We start from the raw sequence: 26,239 nt of genomic DNA, 5'->3' as shown, positions 1-26,239 counted from the left end.
TGTTTATAAAATATTAGCATTCCGGGAATAGTGATAGAAAGATATTTAACAATAAATTACAAATATTGTAAATTCAGACTTTTTCTTACAGTTGCAAACACATCATAAATTTAGGCTGTGTTTCTTTGTATAAATCCTGCTTAGGACTGTGCTAAAACCTTTTGGCATGAATGCAAAGAGTATTTTCATAAATAAAACTTAGTAAAATCACTGTACACTCCATTAATTTAAAAACACTTCTCTTCAACTTCAAAGGGAAACCCTTTTCTCCTTTTTTAGTGCAAAGATGGTGTTTCTTTGCTGCTTTAATGGTTTGCTTCTTGTAGCTGTCATAACTACATGTTCCAAGTATGTGATAGTAAGAGACGAGAAGTTAAATGACATCTATGCTTCGATTCAACATGTCTCAGACATTACAGAGCAACAAGCTCATAAATCTAACCTCTGAAGTGCCTACCAATAAAAATTCTACACACACATCCTTTAAGTGCAAACCTCACAAATATGTACATGGCCTTATACTAGGGTTCAGTTGGAATGGATGAATTTTATGGGAGGACATGTGAAATATATGTAGTTTAAGTTCTGTATATGGATTTACTCACATAGCCCTACTTTGAAACATAAAAAGAATACTTGCTACCACTTTTGTGACTACCAGGCAGCAAGCACTCCTCAAGTTCATCATCTCATTATAATTCCTTACCACTCACAATAACTGTGAAGTAGATATTATTGGCAATATTTTGTAGATGAAGAGGTTATATCACTTGCCATAGCTCGTGCAGCTGGTAAGTAGAGGAGCTGGGATTCGAATTCAGGCCTGATGTCAAGACTCATGCTCTTTCCATCACAAAATATTAAACTTGAAGTTTTTGTAAAAGCTAACTATTCTATGTATTTTGTGTCTAAGATACATAAAGTATTTTATGCACTAATGTACTACGTCTCACAATAGAAATAAAAGAATAATGCCACATTTTTTATTAATCTCAACCTGGATTTCTTTTTATCTTTGCATTATGAAGAATTTTAAATGCATACAAAAGTAGACAAAATAGTGTAATAAACCCCCATGTACACATCATCCATCTTCAACAAGAGTCAATTTATGATCCATCTTGTCTCATATAAACCCCCACTCCATTTCTTTCTTTCTCTCCCATATTATTTTGAATATCTATTTGATATTCAAAATATTCAAAATATTATTTTGACTAATAGATGTCAGACATTTATTATTTTATCTTTAAATATCACAGTGTACACCTCTCCAAGATAAGGACTCTTTTAAAAAATATATAAGCGTAACACCATTGTCACACCTAAAAAAATAACAATAGATTCTTTTTTCATTGAAGTGTAATTGACATACAATCTTCTATTAGTTTCAAGGATACATCACTGTGATTCAATATTTATATATATTATGAAATGGGCCCCAAGATAAGTCTAGTTAGCATCTGTCACCATACAAAGTTATTACAATATTATTGACAGTATTCCCTATGCTGTACATGACATCCCCACCACTTATTTATTTTATAACTGGAAGTTTGTACCTCTTAATCCCCTTCACTTATTTCACCCACTCTGGTAACCAACAATTTGTTTCCTCTATCTATGAGTCTGTTTCTGCTTTGTTTTGTTTGTTCATTTGTTTTGTTTTTTAGATTCTACATATAAGTAAAATCATATGGTATTTGTCCTTCTCTGACTGACTTACTTCACTTAGCATAATACCCTCTAGATCCATCCATGTTGTTGCAAATGGCAAGATTTCATTCTTTTTAATGGACGAATAATATTCCATTGTATAAATATACTTCATCATCCATATATTTTTTAAAGATTTTATTTATTCATTTGACAGCGAGCTCAAGAGCGCATGAGCCAGGGGGAGAGGCAGTGGGAGAGAGAGAAGCAGACTCCTCACAGAGCAGGGAGCCCTACATGGGGGGCTCAATCCCAAGACCCTGGGATCATGACCTGAGCCAAAGGCAGACACTTAACCAACTGAGCCACCCAGGTGCCCCAGCCTCATCTTCTTCAAACATTCACCCAGGGGCGCCTGGATGGCTCAGTCATTAAGCGGCTGCCTTCGGCTCAGGTCATGATCCCAGAGTCCTGGGACCGAGCCCCACATTGGGCTCCCTGCTCGGCGGGAAGCCTGCTTCTCTCTCTCCCACTCCCCCTGCTTGTGTTCCCGCTCTCGCTGTCTCTGTCTCTGTCAAATAAATAAATAAAATCTTTAAAAAAACCACATTCACCCATTGATGGACACTTGGCTTACTTCCGTATCTTGGCTATTGTAAATAATGTTGCAATGATTATAGAGGTGCATATATCTCTTTGAATTGGTGTTTTTGTTTTCTTTGGATAAATACCTGAAAGTAGAATTGTTAGATCATACAGTAGTTCCATTTTTAATTTTTTAGAAATCTGCGAACTGTTTTCCATAGTGGCTGCACCAATTTACATTCCCACCAACAGTGTACAAAGGTTCTCTTTTCTGCACATCCTCGCCAACACTTGTTATTTCTTGTCTTTTTGATACTAGCCAATCTGACAGGTGTGAGGTGATATCTCATCATGGCTTTGATTTGCATTTCCTTGATGATTAGTGAAGCTGATCATTTTTTCACATGCCTGTTGGTCTTCTGTGTGTCTTCTTCGGGAAAAATGTCTATTAAGTCCTCTGCCCACTTTTTAATCCGGTTGTTTGGGTTTTTTTTATTTTGGATATTAAGTTGTATCTTTATATATTTGGGAATTAACCCCTTATCAGATGCATGATTTGCAAATATCTTCTATTCAGGAGGTTGCCTTTTCTTTTTGTTGAGGATTTCCTTTGCTGTGCAAAAGGTTTTTAGTTTGATGTAATCAACAGTAGATTCTTATAAAATATTCAGTGTTCACATTTCAAATTCTCTCATAGCTACAACTTTTTATAGTTTATCTGACTCAAGATGAAAATGAGGTCCACACATTAGTTGATATGCCTTTTAAATCTCTTTTAATCTATAGTTAATAAGGCTTTATAATAACATTTCTTTACTCACTTTGCATTATTTGCTTTTGCCAAGCTGTATTTTTAGGCATCAATTTACTTTGACAAGGGATATAGGCTTGCCATTTCATAAGATTTTTAAGACTCACACAATGGAAATTTTTCCTATTAAAATATACTGAATCATTTTCTCAGAAACTCTCTACACCATTCATGAAAACACTCAAAGAATCTTCACGCTGGTAAGAAATTTCACTGGTTCCTATTTACCACTATCACAAATGTAATGTGAGTGACCATTGGGCAATTTTTGTTATATGTATATATACATATATATTTATATACATATAAGAATTTTGTTATATGTATTTATATACATAAGGTTTTTCTTAAATTTTTTATTTAAATATTGTGTAATTTGCTTTAGAGTCTGGGTCCATGGTGGGCAATTTTTCTAATATTCATGATGATGTTTTTCTAGCAATAAATTTTTAATTATAAACATTATACCTTGACATTCAAATTTGATTAAACTCTAGCTGTTGATGATTAACTCATTTTATAAAAAGGGAAACTAAATATAATGAAGTAAATCAGTTTGCTCAATGCCATCAAGTCATACTGTCACCATATCTAAAAGGTAAAACTAATATGTGTTTAACATCCGATCAATATCATGTTTTGGGTATCTGAGTAATAAAATGGTAAAAGCTCCATGGCAAAGATTCAAGTGAATTTTCTTTGTAACTTTAAGTGAAACATTAAGTAGAAAAAAAGTTCTTAAAGCAAGCAGGACCTGAATTGTCAAAGGAATCTATGTCTTATTAAAAAATAAAAATAAAAAGCCTTTCCCACATTCTCCAATCTTATTTGAGCTCATTAAAAGAGCTCTTTCATTTATGTTCCTTCCACATTAAAGTAATAAATTATTTGGATTATGTTTTATTTTCCCCATGTTTCATTCTTTACTAATGAACATCATTCAGGAAGGTGACAGTGGACTGATAAGAAAATTTGGGTGGAAATGTGAGGGAAAGAATTGCCATTAACACTGTTGTAAATGCGATCTACATTTTCTTACTGTCCAGGTTCCATGCTAGAACTTACACGTTACCACTAGTCCTCATACCAGCACTGTAACGAGGTAGTAAAGTACAGCGATGGAGAGCATGGGCTTTGGAGCTATTAATGAACATGGAGTTTCTTATTGGGGTGACGAAAATGTTCTGAAACTAGAGAGTGGTGATGAGTGCACAACTCAGTGACTATACTAAAAACCACTGACTTGTATACTTTAAAAGGGTGAATTTTATATTATATGAATTATATCTCAAAAACGCTATTACTTTTTTTAAAAAATTTTTTAAAGATTTTTTTTTTATTTTATTCATGAGAGACAGAGCGAGAGAGAAAGGCAGAGGGAGAAGCAGGCTCCCAAGGAGCAGGGAGCCTGATGCGGGACTCGATCCCAGGACCCTGAGATCATGACCTGAGCCGAAGGCAGACGCTTAACCATCTGAGCCACCCAGGCGCCCAAAAGCTATTACTTTTTAAAAAGCAAATGCTATGGAGTCAGCCTGACCAAGTTAGAATCCTTGAGGGGCATGACCTTGAACGATTCTCAACCTCTCTGTGCCTCGGTGCCCATGTCTGTCAAATGGGTTTATTAGTACCTATTTTGTAGGGCTGTTCTGAGAATTAAATAAGATAGTGCATATGAAGGACTTAGCACGGTGTCTGCAGATCCTCCATTTTATAGGTGGGGAAGCTGAGTTTCAGAGCAATTAGGCAATCTGCTAAGGTCAGATGACCTTTAGCTAAATGGTATAGGTAGGATTTGAACTAGGTCTGTCAAGCCTCAATGTCCATGCTCTTTCTACCATGCCAAGTCAATGGTCACTCCACCACCATATTAAACCTGGGATTGAATGGAATGATGGATAAGAAAAATTTTATTTGCAACCTTCTCTATGCCTAGGTAGTCCATCCTCCCAAGCATCTTTCTTTAAAGGGTAAACATTAAAGCACATTGTACCAACTCATCACAGACTTTTCCATAACCAGATGTTTAACTGTGGGCTACTAAAGAGATCTATAAATAAGGGATCTTTTATAATTAAGAACTATTTTCCTGGGGCACCTGGGTGGTTCAATCAGTTAAGCATCTGCCTTTGGCTCAGGTCATGATTCTGGGGCCCTGGGATCAAGCCCCTGTGGCGGGCTCCCTGCTCAGCAGGGCATCTGCATCTCCCTCTCTCTCTGCCCCCCTCAACCCCTGCTCATGCTCTCTCCCCCCACTTCTCTCAAATAAATAAATAAAATCTTAAAAAAAAAAACAAAACTATTTTCCTTCCAGGCACCAGACTATTTTAGTCCACATATCCTGAAGAATACAAGTGTGTATTTAGGCAAATGCCTGGAGTCAATAAAATTCATCCCATCATCTTCAGGCACGAGGATCCTGCCATAGATAAAAATGATAAGGAAATCTGAGGCCATCATTTCTGTCTTTTCTCACTCCCTTCCCAATACTACCTAGTCTTCTAGGGCTTTTTAAAGTCTTCTGTCAGCTGTTCTCTTATTTATATATTCCTATACTTTTCATATTCCTAAACTGTCCTGTAGTACCTTACAGAGACCTGTTACCGGCCCCACATACCCTGCAAGTTTCTAAAGCACTTAGCAATCAGCTAAGATCCGATCAAAAGAGCAAAAGGTAAAAAATAACCCCTCCCCCAAAAAAATGTCTTAGGGGGAGGAGCAAGGCTGAGGCCAAGACACAAGTATGGGCTTTCCAACTTGACCTTTCCCTACATTTACTTCTAAATGAGCAAAGAATTTGCTCCATATATCCAATCGTCACTGAGAAGTAAATACAGTCTTCCGTTCTAAGTGCACTCTTCAACCGTCCCCTTGCCTGCTCTACCTAAGAGAGAAAAGCTGTGTGGAAGTTGCTGTCAACCGGAAGATGACTGCAATGCCGGTTAAGATTTGCCCTTTGTCTTTGTAGCCCCATATAGTCTCTCTTGTGTTCAACTCCAGAATTCTTTTCTCTTCTCCACACATTACTATACCATAGCTCTGACACTAATTCTTTATTTCTCCTTTAGGTAATTAATTCTACCCTCACAGTTCCATTCATTTCTGCCAGTTCACATTCATGTTCTGCCCCCTGTGGATTTTGACTGACATCTGTTAAACCCTGAACTATACAGGGCCATTGCCTGAATAGCATATTTCGCACTTTGCAAAGCAAAATACACTGTTACATATAATTCTCTATTCTCAGTCTGTGTTTTTAGCCATAAGTGCTTTAGGACAGTGAGATATATGGCAACACCACATCGCATTATTTAAGATATTATAAATACTATGACCAATTTACAAGAGTCAAAAAGCTTTAAATATGTAAGATTTTTTATTTCTTAAAGTTTGATTTTGAAGAAAACCTTAAATAGACTTGAAATACACTAAAAGTATGATCTAGGAAAATTAAAATTTTCATAAAACTAGTATCATTCCTCACAATTTGAATTTCTCTAAGGTATTATGCTCATTGAGAATGGATACATTGACAATATTAAGAGAATGGAAAAACTGGAAAGTTTACAATTGATTTTAAAAAGTTTTAGAGCAAAATAGTTCATAAAGCTATTTGTGAGCTTGATCTAAAACTCCCTGATTCTCTGAGAAAATAAAAATCCCCCACTTATAATAGGTTAAGAGTTAATATTGAGAATGATGTTTCTGACATTCTCAACCAGAGTACTAAAAAGAAAGACAACCCTTCAAACTGAATTCGGGGGAAAAAATTCCAATTTTGAACCTTTTAAGAATATGTTCTAATCCTGTCCTTTTTTTTTTTTTTTTAATTTTGCACACAGCTGTCTGTTGTAGTTTTTAGAATCATGCCAGATGCTGGGTTCATCAAGCAAAAGCAGGAAAACAATGGTTTGAAAGCAATTAGAAGCACAGAGGCTGCAGTGGGGCTCATATTAAAATGTGATAACATTGTTCTAGTGGGAATTTCAACACTACTCCATTTCTGACATTTCTCTGCTGCCAGACAGGCAGGCTGTGTGGAAAAGCACTGTGACCAAGGAGGTAACATACTGGAATTTATTTCTGGAGCAAATGAAGGATTAGCTGAGTTGGAGCCCTCCCAAGGTTTTTATTATGGACTCGGCCACCATTTTATTTGAATGTTAGCGGCTCCTGTTGTCATGTGACAAAGCTCAAGGAGTAAAAGCATATTATAGCTTTGGTTCTGTAAAATAATCCAGCACCAATCCACTCAGAAGGCAGATGCATCAGAGCCTCTTGTTGCTAAAAAGCAGAGCAGGGGAGCCCAGCAGGGTGAAGGTTAATTAAACACTCCACTAACTTTCCTTAGAAATGGCTAATATCACTCTGTGTAGAAGCTTATTTAGAAGACGCAGAAGTAAACAATGCCATCCACATATCTTTAGTGTAAAACCATAAATGGCCAAAAAGCACTCACCTTGGGGCTGAATATCCCAATAGTACCTGAAATACAAGGAAAAGAATGGAGATAAGTCAAACTTGTATTTCAGTCTTGGTTGGCATATGGTAGAGACAGCACCTAGTCCAAAAAGCTTGCTAGTCAATAACCAGCCAAGCCACTACCCACTTTGAGAAAAACGAAAGGGTTGTCCCTGAGATTTGGAAGATTCTCAGTGGCATTTAACTCACTGTAACTCCTTAGACAGTTTTGACCATGTTGCTGGAAAGGTCCTAAGAGGTTACTTAGCCACAGTCCAGAGTTTCTCATCAGGAGCTCTACAGGCTTGGAGGGCCACAATTCTTTGTTGTGACAACCTGTGTATTACAGGACAATCAGTATCACTGGTCCTCAGCACCTAATACCAGTGGTACCCCCAGTTGTTATAACAACCAAAACATCATCCCCCCAACACATCCTCAAATACTTCTAGGTCTAAATTCTTAATTTTACAGGTGAAGCATGAACAAATGACACAAGGTCACCTAGCATTTCAGTGTCTGTGCCAAGACTGGGGCTTTTGCAGTCCACTGTATCATCCCATCTCCTCTTTTATTTTGGGGTATTATTGGCAAAACCAATAACCCTTCAAGTCTTCAAACTAATGAAATGGCAATGGCAGAAAGGATCATTTGTAAGTCACTTATTTGGAATCTAAATTGTACTCCCCCATAGAAACAATGTTCTACATGATGGCTACCCACAAAAGTCTATTGTACTTTGGATTCCATTTCCTCCTACCTTCACAGGAACCTTACATTATTCTATATCGATTTTCTCTTGTATATATTCAACCTCTTCCTCTCAACTTGGCCCTTTCCATCAGTATTTATGCTGCCATAAAAATAAAGCAAAGCCTCCCTTACCTTCTTCATATCCCTCCATCTGCTGTCCTCTTTCCCTTCACAACACAATGAAATTTTCAAAAAGTGTTGTCTGTAGTTTCTGTTTTCTTCCACCTCCCACTCACTCCTCAACATACTCCAATCTTGCTTATAGTAACCACATGTTAATTCCTGCAATGGACATAATTCTATGCCACTAAATAGAATGAATATTTTTCTATCCTCATCTTGACCTCTCAGGAGAGTACACGTTCATTTGAACACTTTTTTTTCCTTGGGAAAGAGTTCAGTTCTTAAAAGAATCCATAACCCAAAATAAAATATTAAGAAAAAGACAATACATAGGTAATAATGAGGTGTGTCTTCCAGCACACACATGGCTGAAATAAGGTGAGGTTACGTTAGAGACAAATATCATCCCAGTGAGTATCGAGGTTATTTCTTTATAAGACTAAAGTTCAGGAAATGGAGAAGTAGGAGATAAGTGGGAATGTGTTGCCATAATTCAGAGATGCATTTGTGGGAAATTATCAGAGATAAGGAAGAGAAGATGAATTATCAGAGATAAGGAAGAGAAGATGGAGAAGCCTCCTGGTTGACTTTTCTTATTCCTTTCTTTTCCCAGAAGAGTTCTGGGCTGGCAATCAGGTGAAGGGAAATGTGAGATACTTGGATGACAGGGACGGAAAGTTCAGGACAGCTCTGACATCTGCAGTGGAAAGGGGGAGAGGGACTAATAGGAGGAAGGGGTGGAAAAGGTAAAGCTGCAGCAGGTGGGAAGAAGGATGTCCATGTCAATAGGAAGGCATATGTAGATTGAGAATGGCTGTAACTTAAAACAAGTTGTATATATTAGTATGACAGGTCAATCCCTCCCCCGCCAGCAGATGGTGCAGTTTCCACTGTACCTGGCCACTGTGAAGAGCTTTTCCATCAAACTCGTTTCTATAAAACACAGTTAATCAAGTAAATCATCAAAGGGGCAAGCAATTTTCTATGTTCTTGCTGTGTCCCATCTTCTCTGGAGGCACTCCTCTAGCCCTTGATTCCAATCATTACTCAACCTCCAATTCAATATAAATAGAAATTAGAATGTGAGCCTGTGCAACTGTGTGTGGGGGTATGTGGGGGGTGTGTGGGGGGGTGTACTTCTCCTTCCAAAATGTATATGATGGCAATAGCAGGAACTTCGCTAACTAATGTTGTTCTCATTTATTGACCCAGAAAAAAAAATGGAGCCATGCTTGGGCAGTTAAAAGGCCAACTCTTGGCAAATTGTTCAATAGGTAAAACATGTTATTGATGACCTTAACCTCTTCTTTTGTCCTCTCTTCCCCACAATCCCCACTCCAATGCACACGCACATTTTCAGTCCCCTTCTCTACCTACTGTAAAGTGACGCTGGTTTCCTGCTTTCTCTTTTTAGTTAAGAAGATCTTATAAGTTCACATACACTAAGAGTATTGCTTCTGCCAATGGTAGCTGTATCATAAGAAGGCTGATTACAGAGAAAGAATTCAACAGTATTAAATAAAGTAGCAGGTCTATTGAGTTGATGTTAAATAGCGGAATCTGCCTTAATCTTGATGATGTTGTAATTAAATATTTCTGTCAGTAAAAATCATATGTAGAACTTGACATGGAATGGCATGAAGTGGAATTTTAGTTCCTTTCACTTTCAGAAGGTATAGAACAATCTTGCTACCCTACCTTTTCCCCTTCGTCTTACTCTAAGTCTTAATTGTGCAACAACCCTAAAGAAAGTTTGTTCACACACACACACACACACACACGCACACAGAGAGGATAACTCTAAAAGACAAAGCCAAAAGGTGAGCAATATCATCCCTCACTGGAGGGTACCATGGATTATTCTCTGCTGGGCACAACACATTTAAAGTCTTGATCTTGTCTCATTAAACATATCCTATGGATGATCTTCATCACATTCTCTGGAAAAATGACCCCACACTAGAGAATTCTACACTCCTTAGGAGGCATTTAGTCAAATCCTGCCCACATCTTCTAATTCTTATCCTTCACTCTGAAAACAATTATCCTTTAGCCAGAGACTCCAACAAGTCTGAAACTAGACATTTTAAACCAAAATACAAACACCACAATAGAATTACATAGAAGAAAAGGCATACAGACCCACACACACAGAGTTGTGTTTATCCTAAAGGCCTCTGAGAATTTCATATCAGGCCTGTGCAGATAGATAACAAACACTCCTTTAATCTTCCCTTTGAAGCTTCAGCTTCAATATGAAAAGGAAGCTATCACTCTGCTGCAATATACATACTCAACATCATCAGGTCCATGCAAATGATATTTGGAACTGGAAAAAGATGAGTACAGAACGAGCAGACAGAAATTGCTGCAACCATATTGATGATTATTGTTTTCACATTCAGTCAAAATAAATCCATCTTTACTTGATCCTCCAAAAATGAAAATGGAAGAACAAAATTTCCTAACATTTTGTCGGCTCTGCAGAATAGAGTCTAGAAAATTTAGAGTTACATTACATGTGAGACAAAGTTTGCTATTTGTGTTTCTAAATGTAGAGAGGTTTTCAGCGAACTTTAGTTTAGGGGACGGTAACAACAAATAAATGGGATTCACCATAGTGAGGGGATCGTGAGGCTACTATAGCAATGACAAATAATAATAATGTTAAGATTTCTCGAATATATTGGGGGCACTGTTCTAAACACTTCTCTTATATTAATTCATTCCTCTGCCTGTAGCCCTATTATTATGCCCATTTTATAAATAAGGAAGCCAAGTCACTGAGAGGCGAGATGACTTGCCCATGGTTTACACAGCTAGTAATAAGGCAGACAAGTTTCCAATCCTAGCAACTAGTTCCAGAGTGGGCACTCTAATAACACATTAAGGAGAGTCTTGAAAATATAATCTAACTTAAAGACACTCAGAAAAAAACGATTTTTTTCTCTGAAGACTTTCTACTATCCTAACAGAATTCAGTCACTCCGTCAACAAATCCTTGTTGAATGTCTTCTATATGACAAGTCCTTTGCTCTGGTGCCTTGGATGAAACGGTGACTAAAGTACATATAGTCTGTCTACAGATATGTTTCAGTATCTTTCAAACTGCAAACAAACTGCTCTAGTTTGCCACTCAAGAATCACAGAACACTAGATTCCTGCTAAAAATGAAGCTGTTAACTCTTATTCATTAGATGGGGGGGGGGAGTTTGATGCGGGTATCAAACTCTTGACCATGGAACTAATGAATGAACGTGGTTATTGAGATCAAAGTACTCAGAGCTTTCACCACTCAGCCAGCTAATTAGATCCTGGCGAAGGAGGTAACTCTACAGGTAACAACTGTAACTACCCTCATATTATTGCAAATATCTAGGAAGGAAAAATAGTTCCATTTCCTGATTATAATTTAAAAATTAGCATATTCAGCACTTAACATATGCTAGGCATTGTGTTATGTATACATTTTATAGGTATTATTTTATTTAATCTTCATCACAACCCTATTAAGTCGGTACTGTTATTATTCCCATTTTACAGATTAGGAAACTGAAACTCAGTAGGTCAACCAATTTGACCAAAACCACATAGCTATTAAATGGCAGAACTCAGATTTGTATCCAGATCTCCTTGGTTCCAGAGCTCAAGCTTTTAAATCCCACATTAACTGTTTTTCTATTGACTGTAATGTAGAAAACAAATCTATTATTGTCAGACAGCTTAGTATTAGAGAGTAGTTAGATCAGACATCTTTAACTTAGAGTCCACAGTTGAGCTTTAGAAGACTCATGAACTCCTGAAAATTGCAGGTGAAAAGCAATCCACATTTTCTTTTCTCTTGAAGAAGAGTTCATAAACTTCATTAGATTCCCAAAAATGTCAATAACTCTTTCCCTCCAAAATGATAAGACCCTCTGGGTTAGATGAATAAGGTTGTAATGGCATTATAAAACTAGCTACCCACAAAGGCCAACATCTGTAATGTTATAAATCTAGAACATCTAAATGAAATTCTTTTGCAACAGAAGTATTAAACATGTTATTCTGCCTGTGACTTATGGAAATTTAAAACACATCATACATTCTCTGCTTCATTAAACCACCTGCTAAACAAAATCAAATCTCTTCTTGATGACTGAAGGATGTAAATTTGAACTTTGGTTTTTGTACCAAAACAGTGGTGCCTTCTCAATGGATAGGCTGTCTGCACCACTCGATGTCCAGAGATGACTTCTATTTCCCTCTTGACCATCTCTGTTCTCTTGGTAATGACTATCTCCAAAGAATGAAGTGTTATACTGATAATAGAAATGGAATTCAAATGGAAACCTGGCTGAGCAGGGGCTTTCAACAGCAAGTTGATAACACTAGGAAAACCCCTTGCAATTGACCTTCATCAGTGAGCCACATGGTAGAGACTGATACATGTCCAAGGAAATGGCTTTTCTGAATAATGTTAATAGTCTGTACACTGTAGATATTTCCTATAATTTCTTTTCTTACTTTGGAAGATTCACTTGATTTCAAATTTTCTTTCTAGTAGCAGTGCTCCATCTACTACCTTGCAGAAAGAATGGGCAAGTGGCAAAGGGTCATATGGCCAGTGACACCCAAGAACAGAAATGGGAAAAGAGCACCATCTGGTGGAAGTCCCTGGTGGAGGCATCAGAGGCTGGGACTCAGGGGTCGGGACACCAGCCTCAGAAACAGTCAGGCAGCAATGGGAAGGCCCCTGGAGGGGAGCTGGTGCCCCCTCTAGCCCCAGTACCTTTAATCCATCAAAAGGACAGGACCTAGTATCTGCCTACAAGGAGCTTACAATCTAAACAATGAGATATTTATACATGAACAGACGTCAATCTAAGATAGTAAATAATAAATACTATGGTAACAACAGACAAGCATATAACTCAAGTAATAGAAGGACCTGCCATAAGAAGTTCCTAGTTCCGGGGCACCTGGGTGGCTCAGTTGGTTAAGCAACTGCCTTAGGCTCAGGTCATGATCCCAGAGTCCTGGGATGGAGTCCCACATCGGGCTCCCTGCTCACTGGGGAGCCTGCTTCTCCGTCTGAGCCTCTCCCCTGTCAGGCTGTTTGTCTCTCTCTCAAATAAATAAATAAAATCTAAAAAAAAAAATAAGTTCCTAGTTCCTTTTTTTGGGTGTAATATTTCTGTGGTCTCGAGTCTATATCCACGAGTTTTAGAAACCCACCCTGGAAGGCAACACGATGTCTCCTACTTATGAAATGGTCACAATTAAACTTTTATTAAATAATAAACAAGCAACATTATCTAATGTTGACAGTGTTGATTTTTTTTAGAAGTCTGTTCCCAGACAATAAAAAAGAAATAAAAGAAATAAGACCTTACTCATCACTGGAGTTTTCCATAACACTTTTACTGCATAAAATCCCTGCTATGCTCAATTCAACATCCACCCTGGATACCAACAGTAAGAAATCTGGTTGCTTTTCTCAATTAGTCAATGATTATGGTCTTTCACTACAACACTGAAAATATTCCTTCCCCTATGTTCTAGCATCCAGACTGCAAATTGTGGTTGTATGTCTATGTAATCCCCATACTCCCTGCATGTGATAGGCAACCAATTATAACTCAATGAACTGTTAAAGAAAAAGCCAGCCAGGTATGTTGTGACAAAATAAAAGACCATAAATGTCAAGTCAGAGTTGAGATTTTTCTCTTCTTTCTATAGATAAACTGAAGCAACTGAAGGATTGGATGGTTGGTTGGTTTGCTTATTTTAAGGATAGGAAATGATGTCCACCATGATCAAACCAGCAGAAATATGCAGCCTTGATGGGAGGGAGAAAACCTGAGAGGCAGTTTACTGGAGACCAAGAAGAAAGACAAGAGATTTGATTTGGAGGAGAGCTGGGAACAGAGTGTCAAGAGGAAAATCAGAGATATCTTTTGGTTCGAAACTTGTGTATGGGAGAAAACAAGGCAGCACTCACAAAGAACTCCAGCTGATTACTATATTTTACTGTGGTATCTTTGGCTCTTGTCCTGTTATTTTTATCCGTGTTGATGCTTGGAACCTAATTTTATTTTATTTTTTGCTTTCTTCAGGTTAATAGCTACTCTTAGACCACCAAGACTCCTACTTATCTGATTAGTGAATAACTAATGACACTGTGACTGTGGACCCTATACTCATTCAATTTTACAGCTGGAAGGTCACTGAAGGTCATTTAATCCAACCCCTCACTTTCCAGATGAGAAAATGAAGTATGGAGAGGTTATGTGATTGCATCATAGAAGTTTAGAAGTCCACATTGTGAAGCTACCACAGTTTATCTTGTGCAGGCAGGTTCAAAAACATGATATTCACTTGAAAATTCCTTTGGTATTTCCCTTGTTATGAACATGGTCACATTATTCACCTGAGAACAAAAGTTACAAGAAAAATATTTAGGCTGGACTAGCTCTTAGCGCTCATCTAGGCCGAGTGGATTTCTCAACATTAACATGCCAACATACCATCTATATCTCAAGTTATGAAGACTGCATTCGTTCTCCCAAACATTAATAAATCTCCACTATTTGCCAGATACTCTGTGAGGGACTGAGAGTATGGAAAGCCCCAACTGTGGGCCGGTTGGGCTGGTAGTCAAATTGTGCCAAAGTGATAGGATTTGCACAAAACACACACAAGGTAAAACCGGGGCCAGAAGAATCCAGGTCTGGCTAATGCCAGAAGCTGTCTTACTGCCTGCAGATAAGGGTTGCTGAGGGAGGATCTGGGATCAGATAAAGGAAGATGCCTGGTAGGGGAGGGGAGGGTCACAGAGAGGCCAGGCCCAGGATGCAGAGGGGCCGGGCTCATCAGAGCAGGTGGCAGAGGCCCAAAGCAGACATGTTTGAGGAAGGGATAGGGCAAGATTCTGAGTGGCTTCCAACCTGAAAGCCTCTTGTTTTATCTTGTGAAGTAGGTGATAATGTCATGCCAGAGTGATATGATAAATCTGCTAAGGATTGGGGAGGTAGGGGGGAAAGAGGAAGATTAGAAAAGTTGCTACTAGGGTCATGTAAGGTCACTGCCAGGTTTCATTAAGGGTTCAGCTGAGGTGGGAGACTAAGCCTAACAGTAGAGGCACTTCTACTGTGTCATTTTTCTTCAACACTGAGTAGCTGCCCAAATATAAGAGCAGAGACGTGGACAGTTGAATTGATCTGAGGTTAGGATTCTGCTAGACTTGGGAGATGAAAGGACAAAAGAGCAAGAGAACACTGGAGGGCATGGACACTGGTGCTCAGGCTGGGTAGGAGAAAAACCAACGGCCCAAGACTTGACTATAGTGTCTATACATATTAGAGACTTTTAACAATCAATTAAAATGTGCAAAAACAGGAGATAGCATTATTCTGCTCTTCTCTCTCAGGACTATCCTCTGTCCCACCAGTCCCAAACCTCTCCTATCTCATGCTCCCTGTTTCAACGGCTGACATCTTCATCCACCCAACTGAAACTTAGGGACCATCCCTTCATCTCTTTCTCTATTACTGTGTACATCCCATCACCAAGACCTGCACATTCTACTCCCTTGATATCTTTTAAATCTACCTCTTCTCCATCCCTACAGGCACTGAATTCATTCAAGCCTTCAAAACGCCTGATGCAGGTTGATGTCACCATGTCCTAAGACGTCCACCTGCCACCACGCTCCTCTCTGACCCATTCTCCTCAGTGCTGATGGAGAAGGAAGGGCAGTGGTGAGCAAAGGCTTTGCAGACAGGTCTGGGTTGGAGTCCCAGCTCTTCCATATTCTAGCTGGCCGACTTTGGCGGCAGCCTCGGTCTCCTCATCTTCTTTTTTTAATCGAAGTAGAGTTGACACACCATGTTACATCAGTTTCAGGTGTACAGTATAGTGAGTCCACACGTCTGTACGTTATTCTGTGCTCACCAGGAGTGTAGCTACCACCTGTCACCATACAATGCTATTACAATATTATTGACTATATTCCCTGTGCTGTGCCTTTTATTCCTATGACTTATTCGTTCCATAAATGGGACCCTCTATCTCCCAATCCCCTTCCCCCATTTTGCCCATCCTCCCACCCCCTCCCTTGGTTTCACCTTTAAAATAAAAATATTAACTATACCGGCCTCATATGTTTTTTGGGAGGATTAACTGAGATAATGCACATGAAGAACTGAGCACTACGCCTGGCACCTGGCAGGCCTTTAGTAAATGTCAGCTGTTATGTCCTTAGCACCATCGTTATTCTAATGACCTAAAGTACAAGCCCAGTTTTGTCATTGCCCTGCTTAAAACCCTGCAGTGGCTGGGGCGCCTGGTGGCTCAGTCGTTGAGTGTCTGCCTTCAGCTCGGGTCGTGATCCCAGGGTCCTGGGATCGAGCCCCGCATCAGGCTCCCTGCTCAGCGGGAAGCCTGCTTCTCCCTCTCCCACTCCCCCTGCTTGTGTTCCTGCTCTCGCTGTGTCTCTCGCTATCAAATAAATAAATAAAATATTTTAAAAACAAAAACAAAAAAACCCTGCAGTGGCTTACTCCAGCCCCAGCCTTCAGGTCCTCCCTTGCTCTGTTCACAATGCTGCTCTCACATGTCTCTGCTCTCTCTGCCAGCGCACTTTCTCCATCGTGCCCCTTCTTCTCCCAGTGAAGCTTTGAGGCTCAACTCTGTCACCTGTGTAAGCTGCTCTCATGGCACCTCTGTGCACACCTCTCAGCAGCACCACAATCCTCTTGTCTCTCTATGTCACTGGGCCCTCAAGGGGCAGTGGCACAGAGCTGTGCTCAATAAATGCTTGCTAAAAAAGTGAATGGACATGAGAAACAGAAGGGCTGTCTGAGTTCAGCACGAGTGGAGCACAGAGTGCATTTCAGAGAGGGGTCAGAGACGAGGCTGCAGATGCAGGCAGCAGGCAAGGTTCTCCAGATAATGCCATGGGGGTGTGGATTTTATCCCAAAGAAGATGGGGAGAGACTTTCATTTTCCTCTAAATTACTCACACAAAGACAAGAGGGAAAAGCAGAAAGAGAATTAAAGGAGAAGAAAAGGAAGAGAAAGATAAAAAAATAAGAAACTTTGTTAAATTAAAACCTTCATCCTGGGTGATAGACACTGGGGAGGGTATGTGCTCTGGTAAGCGCTGTGAATTGTGCAAGACTGTTGAATCTCAGATCTGTACCTCTGAAACAAATAATGCAATATATGTTAAGAAAAAAAAAAAAAGAAGAAGAAGAAGAAGGTAGCGGGAGGGGAAGAATGAAGTGGGGGAAATCGGAGGGTAGACGAACCATGAGAGACAATGGACTCTGAAAAACAAACAGGGTTCTGGAGGGGAGGGGGGTGGGAGGATGGGTTAGCCTGCTGATGGGTATTAAAGAGGGCACGTTCTGCATGGAGCACTGGGTGTTGTGCACAAACAATGAATCATGGAACACTTCATCTAAAACTAATGATGTAATGTATGGGGATTAACATAAGAATAAAAAAAAGAAAAAAAGAAAAAAAAAAAAACCTTCATCCAAATGAAGAATCCCCTCGCCCCAAGACTGGTTTCAAAGAATAACCACAATATGACTAGCAGAAGTATACTTCAAAAGACACGACCGAATACACATTGTAGTGGCAAGAATCCAATATATAAATACAATCCATTTGTTTCTTCATTAAAAGCTTTCATGAAGAAAATGATTTAACAGAAATGCTAAAGCTACTGACACAGATTAATTGAAAAATAACAACAGAATCCTAATTAAAGACATGATACTGTTTCACTCATTCACACTACTCCAAAACTGAGTAAGTATATAAAAATAGAATTGAGAATGCAGGCTTCTACTGGTAACCACTCCAAGAGCTACAATGAATTACCGATGTATTTTAAAAATTTCATATCCTTATGTAGATGCTTTCTTCCAGTTAGGAACTGAGATGTACACAGAAATTCAGAAATCATTTTTAAATTGTTTCAGTTTTGCCCTCAACTTGAGCTTTTTCCTAATCGTACAAGATTCTATACTAAAATACAATGCTTGGCCATTTATTTCTTTGTATAGTATCTCTCGCAGTCGTATTAAACCCTTACAGGAAGTACACAGTTATCAAAATTTATTTTGATGGAATTACTTTGATCTAAAGGCTAATGACTATGTGATCAGTTCCAAGGCTGTATCAATACAGGTCAGGGGTCACCAGCAGTTCATCTACAATCAACCAACCGTTCAATCCCAGGACTTACCTGACCCATTGTGGGGCCAGGATTTCGGTTCTGTCACACTTCAAGGGATTCTCCAGCATCAGGAAGTGTCTCCCCATGTTGCCAGGCCAGCAGGAAGCACAAAAGGCAGCAGGCAAACATCAGGCCAAGGGAAGGACCAAGGCCATTTGCTGCTGAACCTATCCCCATCCCTCACCCTACAAGCCAACTGGGTTGAAATGTTGTCAGTCACTTGCTGGTCCTAAGACTTGCCTGTAAAATTTTTCTGTCAGTTAAAATTTTCCCTCCTCACCACCCAAAAAACAGCCTCAACTCATACTTTCCAGTTAAATCCTTCCTCCATCATTCCCCTTCGCTATTCAAATTCATTTGAAAACCAAAGTAGTGTCTTACCTTAAAAAAAAGAATGAAGTCTTCTGATAAAGATTTTTACATATACTTGCCTGATTTTAAGAACCTCCTGGAGCCCTTATTGAAACATGAATTCCCAGAGACCACCCCAGACCTAGAAAATTAACATCTCCAGGGTAGAGACCTAAAAATCTGTATTTTCTTTTTTTTTTTTTCAAGATTTTATTTATTTATTTGACAGAGAGAGACACAGCGAGAGAGGGAACACAAGCAGGGGGAGTGGGAGAGGGAGAAGCAGGCTCCCCGCAGAGCAGGGAGCCCGATGTGGGACTCGATCCCAGGACTCCGGGATCATGACCTGAGCCGAAGGCAGTCGCTTAACCAACTGAGCCACCCAGGCGCCCTTTTTTTTTTTTCCCTAAAAATCTGTATTTTCTTTTTTTAATCTGTATTTTCAACAAGATCCTCAGGTAATCCATATGATCGGGCAAGTTTGGAAAACAATATAAAGGAAATGGGTATTTTGTCAACAGTTGTCTGTTAAGAAAATTCTAGACAGGTAGCCCCCAGTTCAAGTACTGACTGTGTCGCATTTCCTGTTGTTTGGACCTTGGAATGCATTTTCCTAATGAAACAAAGTAATAGTGTTAAGTTTTCTGGGCCAGCTTCAAAAACCTATTAAATCTTGTTAACAGATCTGAAGAACAGTAAATACAATCTTTCATTTACAAACCAATCACATTTCAAAAGTGGAAGCGTAAAGTTGGCTATTTAGAATGTATTTTTCCATAAAGTTCTGAGAAGTGGTCAGGTTACCTGGCTATCCATAAAAGCTTATTAAGCCCATAACAAGCCAAAGCCAGCTATAGAACCACAGATATAAACATGAAGTTGGTGTCCTCAAAGCAAAAGATAATGAGAGGGAGAAATGATATGTCTTCCTTCTCTGGGCATAGGAAACGTAGGTGAACTTTGACATTCTTACCCTCTTTGCCTTTGCAACCATCTCCCACCTCCGAGTGGCCAAGCACTACCCAGGTGCCAAGGATTCACATGTTTTCCATAGCTCCCTGCTACAGCATCAGCTTACACACCCCTGCCCTGTGCTTTCCTCTCCTAAATTACCTCTTCCCCCTCCAAAATTCAGTCAAAACTCTCGTTTCCATAATTTGGTTCCATCCTATCTTTTTCAGCTTATCTCTCCCATTACTCCCTTATACCTAATAAACTGAATCACCGTTTGGTTCCCAAATATGGTTAAACTTTATCCTCTCTGTATCTTTGTACCTGCTATTTTTGGGTGCAATGTATCTCACCAAAAACCCATCCCTTTCAACCCATAGCCAAGCCATGATGTCATCTCACAGCCCTGAAGGCTTCTCATAACCCACCGGCCAGAAGTGACTTCTGTCTCTGGGATTTCACAGCACGATCTATGTGTACCTTTTCTAAAGCTTTAGCCACAATATATGTTGAGATATAGTTATTTGTGCATGCTTTTTTATCTTTCCCATTGGGTTGTAAGTTTCTTGGGAATATTTTGGGGGTATCTAATTATGTAACATGAATTATATTAGGCACTTTTATATGCATAACAACAATCCTACAAGGTGAATGTATTGTATAATTATTTGGTTTATCCTGATCAAAAATAAGTTACAGGAGGACTGGAACCTGTGTCATATTCACCACAAAAATGCTTTGCACATAGTATTTGCTCAGTAAACATCTGTTGAATGAATGAAGTGACATTATTCACTTTTCATGAAGAAATTGAGCCTCAAAAGAGTGCTGGCCTAACAGTCATACTGGCTGGGTTCAAATCCAAATTCCAGAACCTAACATTTGTGTAACCTTGAGCACATCATTACCTTCCTGAACCTCAGTTTTCTCATCTGATAAATGGGGATCATTCGGTATCCATCTCACACACACGGATTAAATGAGATAATGTATGTAAAGCCCTTGACAATGGGCCTGGCATATAGTACGTGTGCGGTGAATGTTGGCTGTGACTATCATTCCTAAATTGCAGATGTCAGAGTCTCTGGAGCCGTCATTCTTCCCAAGGAAAAGGATTCTCTGACGCTTGATAACTTTCAGTGTACCTAGCACTGTTCATTGCCCATAATAGAGGTTCGACAGCTCACTGGGGGTTGCTGAATTTCCTCAGCACAGTCATCTTAACCAAAAGTTAGAAGAAAACCATCAAACACAGCTAATGTACACTCAAAAATCTCTTAACCCTCCAGGTGAATTTGTATTTTAAAAGGTGATGAGCCTAAATACATTTCTAAATGGTGAAAAGGTATGCAACAAATGGGACCCAGACATTTCAGACCTTCTAGAGAAGGTATCTGTGAGCAGTGGTCTCCATGCTGGCTCTGGTCATGAGTCTGGCCACTCATTGGCCCAATAACTTCTTGGAAAACAGGGATATGTAATATGTGACACTATCTTGATAGCCTGGCATCGTGCCCAACAAAGAGTAAACAAATAGCCAATACAGGGGCGCCTGGGTGGCTCAGTCGTTAAGCGTCTGCCTTCGGCTCAGGTCACGATCCCAGGGTCCTGGGATCGAGTCCCATATCGGGCTCCCTGCTCTGCGGGAGGCCTGCTTCTCCCTCTCCCACTCCCCCTGCTTATGTTCCCTCTCTCACTGTGTCTCTCTCTGTCAAATAAATAAATAAAATCTTTAAAAAAAATAGCCAATACATGTTTGTTAAGTAAATTAACTTCTTCGGGCTTGTAATCTTTACCCTGCTCTTAGGTGATTCCATTTCTCTTTATGACCAACATAAAAATCAATCATGGTGACTGATGTTTTGAGAAGGAGGAAGTGAATGGTTTACTCAAGCACCATCACTTTGGGAAACTAGTCCCACAAATGCCAATGTTTTACTAGATAGTCCTACAGAATGTAGATAATCCTTTTCTAATGAAGGATTCATCCTGTGTCAGTTCAGTGCAGCTCAAAGGGATAATATCTAAGAAATGAACGTTGTCCTCAGTCAGTGATACTTCATCTATTGAAGACCTTGAGAACGCTTCCTTTATTTAAAAAAAAAACAAAACTTATTTTAGCAAAATCATCAAAAATTACTCAGAGGACTGCTGTATTTCATATGGCTCAAAAATAATTTCACTTTCATGTGCATTTATGGGTGTGTGTGTGTGTTTGGCACAGAGTAAAACACCTCCACATACAGCTGTTTATTTGTGCAGGAGTGACCCAAGGCTTCACGACACAATTAAAGACTAATTTCCTCTTTCTACATCTCTTTCCCCTCAGTTCCAACTCCTTTTCCACCTGGAAACCAAAAACTCTTTGGCTATTAAATCTCTGCCCCTTTTAAAACAGGAAAGGCTCTGATCTCAATGATTTAGGATTAAATACATATTCACTGCAGAGTTGGAAAATACAAATAAACGAAAGGAGTAATTAAAAATCACTCAAACTCCACTTGCCAGAGATTACCGTCATTAACATTTTGGTGGGGGCAGGGCACCTGGCTGGCTCAACCAGAAAAGCATGTGGCTCTTGATCTGGGGGTCATGAGTTCAAGTCCCACGTTGGGTGTAGAGATTACTTAAATACATTAACTTAAAAAACAAAACAAGGAGCGCCTGGGCGGCTCAGTTGGTTAAGCAACCGCCTTTGGCTCAGGTCATGATCCCGGGGTCCTGGGATCGAGCCCCACATCGGGCTCCCTGCTCAGTGGGGAGTCTGCTTCTCCCTCTGCCTCTACCTGCCACTCCCCCGCTTGTGCTCCCTCTCTCTTTCTCTCTCTGTGTCAAATAAATAAATAAAATCTTTAAAACAAACAAACAAACAAAACAAAACATTTTGGTGGATTTTTTTCAGACATTTTTCTCTGAGGTTTTACATATATATGTAACCTACTTTTTCACTTATAGTATATCTTATCGTTCCACGTCAATAAATCTTATATAGCATGTATGATTAAATTATTTATTTATTTATTTTTAAGTTTGCCCTTTCAACAGAACAGAGAATAACTGGAACAGGGAGAAACTTGAGACAAAGAACCAGAAAGGAGAATTTTGCAATGCTCTGAGTAAGACTTTATGGAGGCTGAAGTTTAGCCAGTGACAAAGGGAGAGGAGAAGACTGATTTAGGATAAAGAATCAATAGGCTTGTTGATGGCTTGGGGAGTAAAGAGAGAGGAGTCAGGAATGATGCCCAGGATTCTTCCTTGGGGGCCTGGGCCTAGGGAAAGCAGAGTTAGGCATTAGGGGTGAGCAGAATATAAAATAGTAAGTTCAGTTCTGGACACTTAAGTCAGGATTTTTCTGACTACCATAACAGAACACCCAACTGACATGGGCTTAAATAAAGAGAAGTTTATTTTCCCTTCAAAACAGAAGGTCTGGAGACAGGTGATTCCAGGGTTGATGCAGGGGCCCAACAGTGGCATGAAGGGCCGAGGCTCTTGCAGTATTTCTGCTCTAACACCGTATAACAGTCATATATTAAGGTGGCTACATCATTCAATATACTACCATCTCCCTCGCATAAGACTGTCCTGTGAGAGGCTATCAGAAGTCTGACTTGGCTTTCAAACCATGATTCATCCCTAGGCTGGTAGGGTTCTGTTGTCAAGGAAGAATGGAGGGTGCCTGCTGGGTAGGCATCCAGCAGGGTCTGCCCCAGCTTTGTGAACTTTGTGATCTCTAAGACACCCAAAAGGAGCTACCAATATGCTGTCTGAAGCCTTGCCCAGAGAACTGCAGCTGAGCCGTAGAGCCGGAGAGGAAGTCATGGAGTTGTGGACATGGGTGCAACTGCCTAAGTGATGAGGACAGAGGCAAGCCTGAGGGGCAACACTAAAGGGGGCAGGGCAGAAAAATGAACCTAAGCACGAGCCTAGGGAAAAAAAAAAAAAGAGTGTATAATGCAAGGAAGAAAGAAAACCAGGAGAGACTATTATCATGGGAATGCACAGGAGAGTTGCTTTTTTTTTTTTTTTTTTTAGCTTTTTGAGGAAAAGGAAGCTATTAACAGTGTCAGATGCTGCAGAGAGACCAAGTAAGTGAACAGTGTACTCTGGATGTGGCAATTAGAGTTACTGGTACTTTGGCAAGAGTAACTTGATAAGAGCAGAGGCTAGATCATAGAGGAATGAGGAGTGACCAGAGAAGAGGAAACCAGAAATGGCTAGTCTAGGCTTCTGTCTATAAAAAAAAAATACAGAATAGTCACTGGAAAGGGAATCACTGTGTAGGATGTAATGTTTTTCTTAATATTAGGAGAGATTTGGGACTACTGGGCGGCTCAGTCATTTAAGCGACTGACTCTTGATTTTGGCTCCGGTCATGATCCCAGGGTCCTGGGATGGAGCCCCACGTTGGGCTCCCTGCTCAGTGGGGAGCCTGCTTCTCCCTCTCCCTCTGTCCCCCGGTTCATGCTCTCTCTCTCTCACTCTATCTCAAATAAATAAATAAAATCTTAAAAAAAAAAAGATGACAGAGGGGCAGAGAACTGTAAAGCTATGTAGACACATCTCAAAAGGGGAGAGGTTGGGACAAGATTGAATGGGAAAAGTCTAGAAGTGGCAGCAAGGAGCTTGAAGAATGCCAACAGCACTTCCGGAAAGTAAGCAAATTCTATTTAAGATGACTGCAAGCAAAACAGTGTCCTGCAGAAGAGCTGTGTTTTACTAAGGCAGAGATGGAGCAAAGTGGTTGAGGATGCAGTGGACTTTGATTATAAAAAAGACATGGATCCTAAGAAACACAGGGGAAAGGGCTAGAGGAGAAGTCATCAGGAGAGTTGAGAGACGGCAGAGACAAGGACATGCCAAACTGCGTAGGAAGGATGATGACCAGAAGCAGAGGGCTGGTGATAGCTTACAGAGATGGTGGGAATGACTGGCATCCATGCTCCTGAGGAATGCCAGTGTAGGTTCAGCAGTCTGGTCATCTTTTCTCACAGAATGTTAGAGAGACGTTATCATAGCAGATATATGAAGAGATGGGCCCCATGTCTACAAAGGTCCTGTACCTCCTAACAGTAAAAAGAAAGCATCCTATCTTTGGAAAAGAGTATGTGGGGCTGGCTACTACATAATAAATGTCCTAATAAAGAGGGTCTCTTAAATTTTAGCCTAGGACCTAAAAACACAGTTTTTGGTTCTAACAGCCGCCCCTCTCCTCCATTCACTCAACTCACATTACGGAGCTCATACCACATGCCAGCATGTGACTTTTTTTTTTTAATTAACGTAAGATCATCCATACCTTTAAAGAGTTAATAATCTCTGGAAATATGTATTCTGAGTTCCGAAAAACTGAATTTGAAATAAAATTAAAAGTATGCTTCTCAAATGTGAATATGCATACAAATAACCTCAGGATCGTATTGAAATGCAGATTCTGATTCAGTAGGTCTGATTCAATGGAGCCTGAGATTTTACATTTCTTTTTTTTTTATTCTTATGTTAATCCCCATACATTACATCATTAGTTTTAGATGTAGTGTTCCATGATTCATTGTTTGTGCATAACACCCAGTGCTCCATGCAGAATGTGCCCTCCTCAATACCCACCACCAGGCTAACCCATTCTCCCACCCCCCTCCCCTCTAGAACCCTCAGTTTGTTTTTCAGAGTCCATCACCTCTCATGGTTCTTCTACTTCTCTGATTTCCCCCGCTTCATTCTTCCCCTCCCGCTACCTTCTTCTTCTTTTTTTTCTTAACATATATTGCATTATTTGTTTCAGAGGTACAGATCTGAGATTCAACAGTCTTGCACAATTCACAGCGTTTACCAGAGCACATACCCTCCCCAGTGTCTATCACCCAGTCACCCCATCCCTCCCACCCCACCCCCCCACTCCGAGATTTTACATTTCTAACAAGTTTCCAGGTGATGCTGATGTTGCTGGTCCATAGGCCACACTTGGATTATCAAGGAGCTAAAGACCCTAGCAAAAAGATTCCTTGCTTTAACTTTTCTATTTATACCTCTTTTCCTTGCTAATTCTCCTATCCATGCATTTTTCTAATAAAAACGTGGGGAGGGGGGGGCGCCTGGGTGGCTCAGTTGGATAAGCGACTGCCTTCGGCTCAGGTCATGATCCTGGAGTCCCTGGATCGAGTCCCGCATCGGGCTCCCTGCTCAGCGGGGAGTCTGCTTCTCCCTCTGACCCTCCTCCCTCTCATGCTCTGTCTCTATCTCATTCTCTCTCTCAAATAAATAAATAAAATCTTAAAAAAAAAAAAAAAAAAAACGTGGGGAGGGGGTAGAAAACCTCA

At 39.9% G+C, this 26,239-nt stretch overlaps 1 protein-coding gene across 1 annotated transcript in view; it reads right to left on the bottom strand.

Annotated features, from left to right (window-relative positions):
* Positions 1-26,239, bottom strand: part of SKAP1 (src kinase associated phosphoprotein 1) — a 278,853-nt gene that overhangs the window by 215,277 nt on the left and 37,337 nt on the right. The window contains exon 3 of the mRNA XM_064583476.1: positions 7,512-7,537. Coding sequence (XP_064439546.1) covers positions 7,512-7,537 — 26 coding nt within the window. The remainder of the gene's footprint in view (positions 1-7,511; positions 7,538-26,239) is intronic.

The sequence above is a fragment of the Mirounga angustirostris genome, unplaced genomic scaffold, assembly GCF_029215605.1.
Source record: "Mirounga angustirostris isolate CCGP_5_RB_7025 unplaced genomic scaffold, mMirAng1.0.hap1 SCAF_17, whole genome shotgun sequence".
In the NCBI taxonomy this organism is placed as follows: domain Eukaryota; kingdom Metazoa; phylum Chordata; class Mammalia; order Carnivora; family Phocidae; genus Mirounga; species Mirounga angustirostris.
This window is presented reverse-complemented; position numbering and strand designations above follow the sequence as displayed.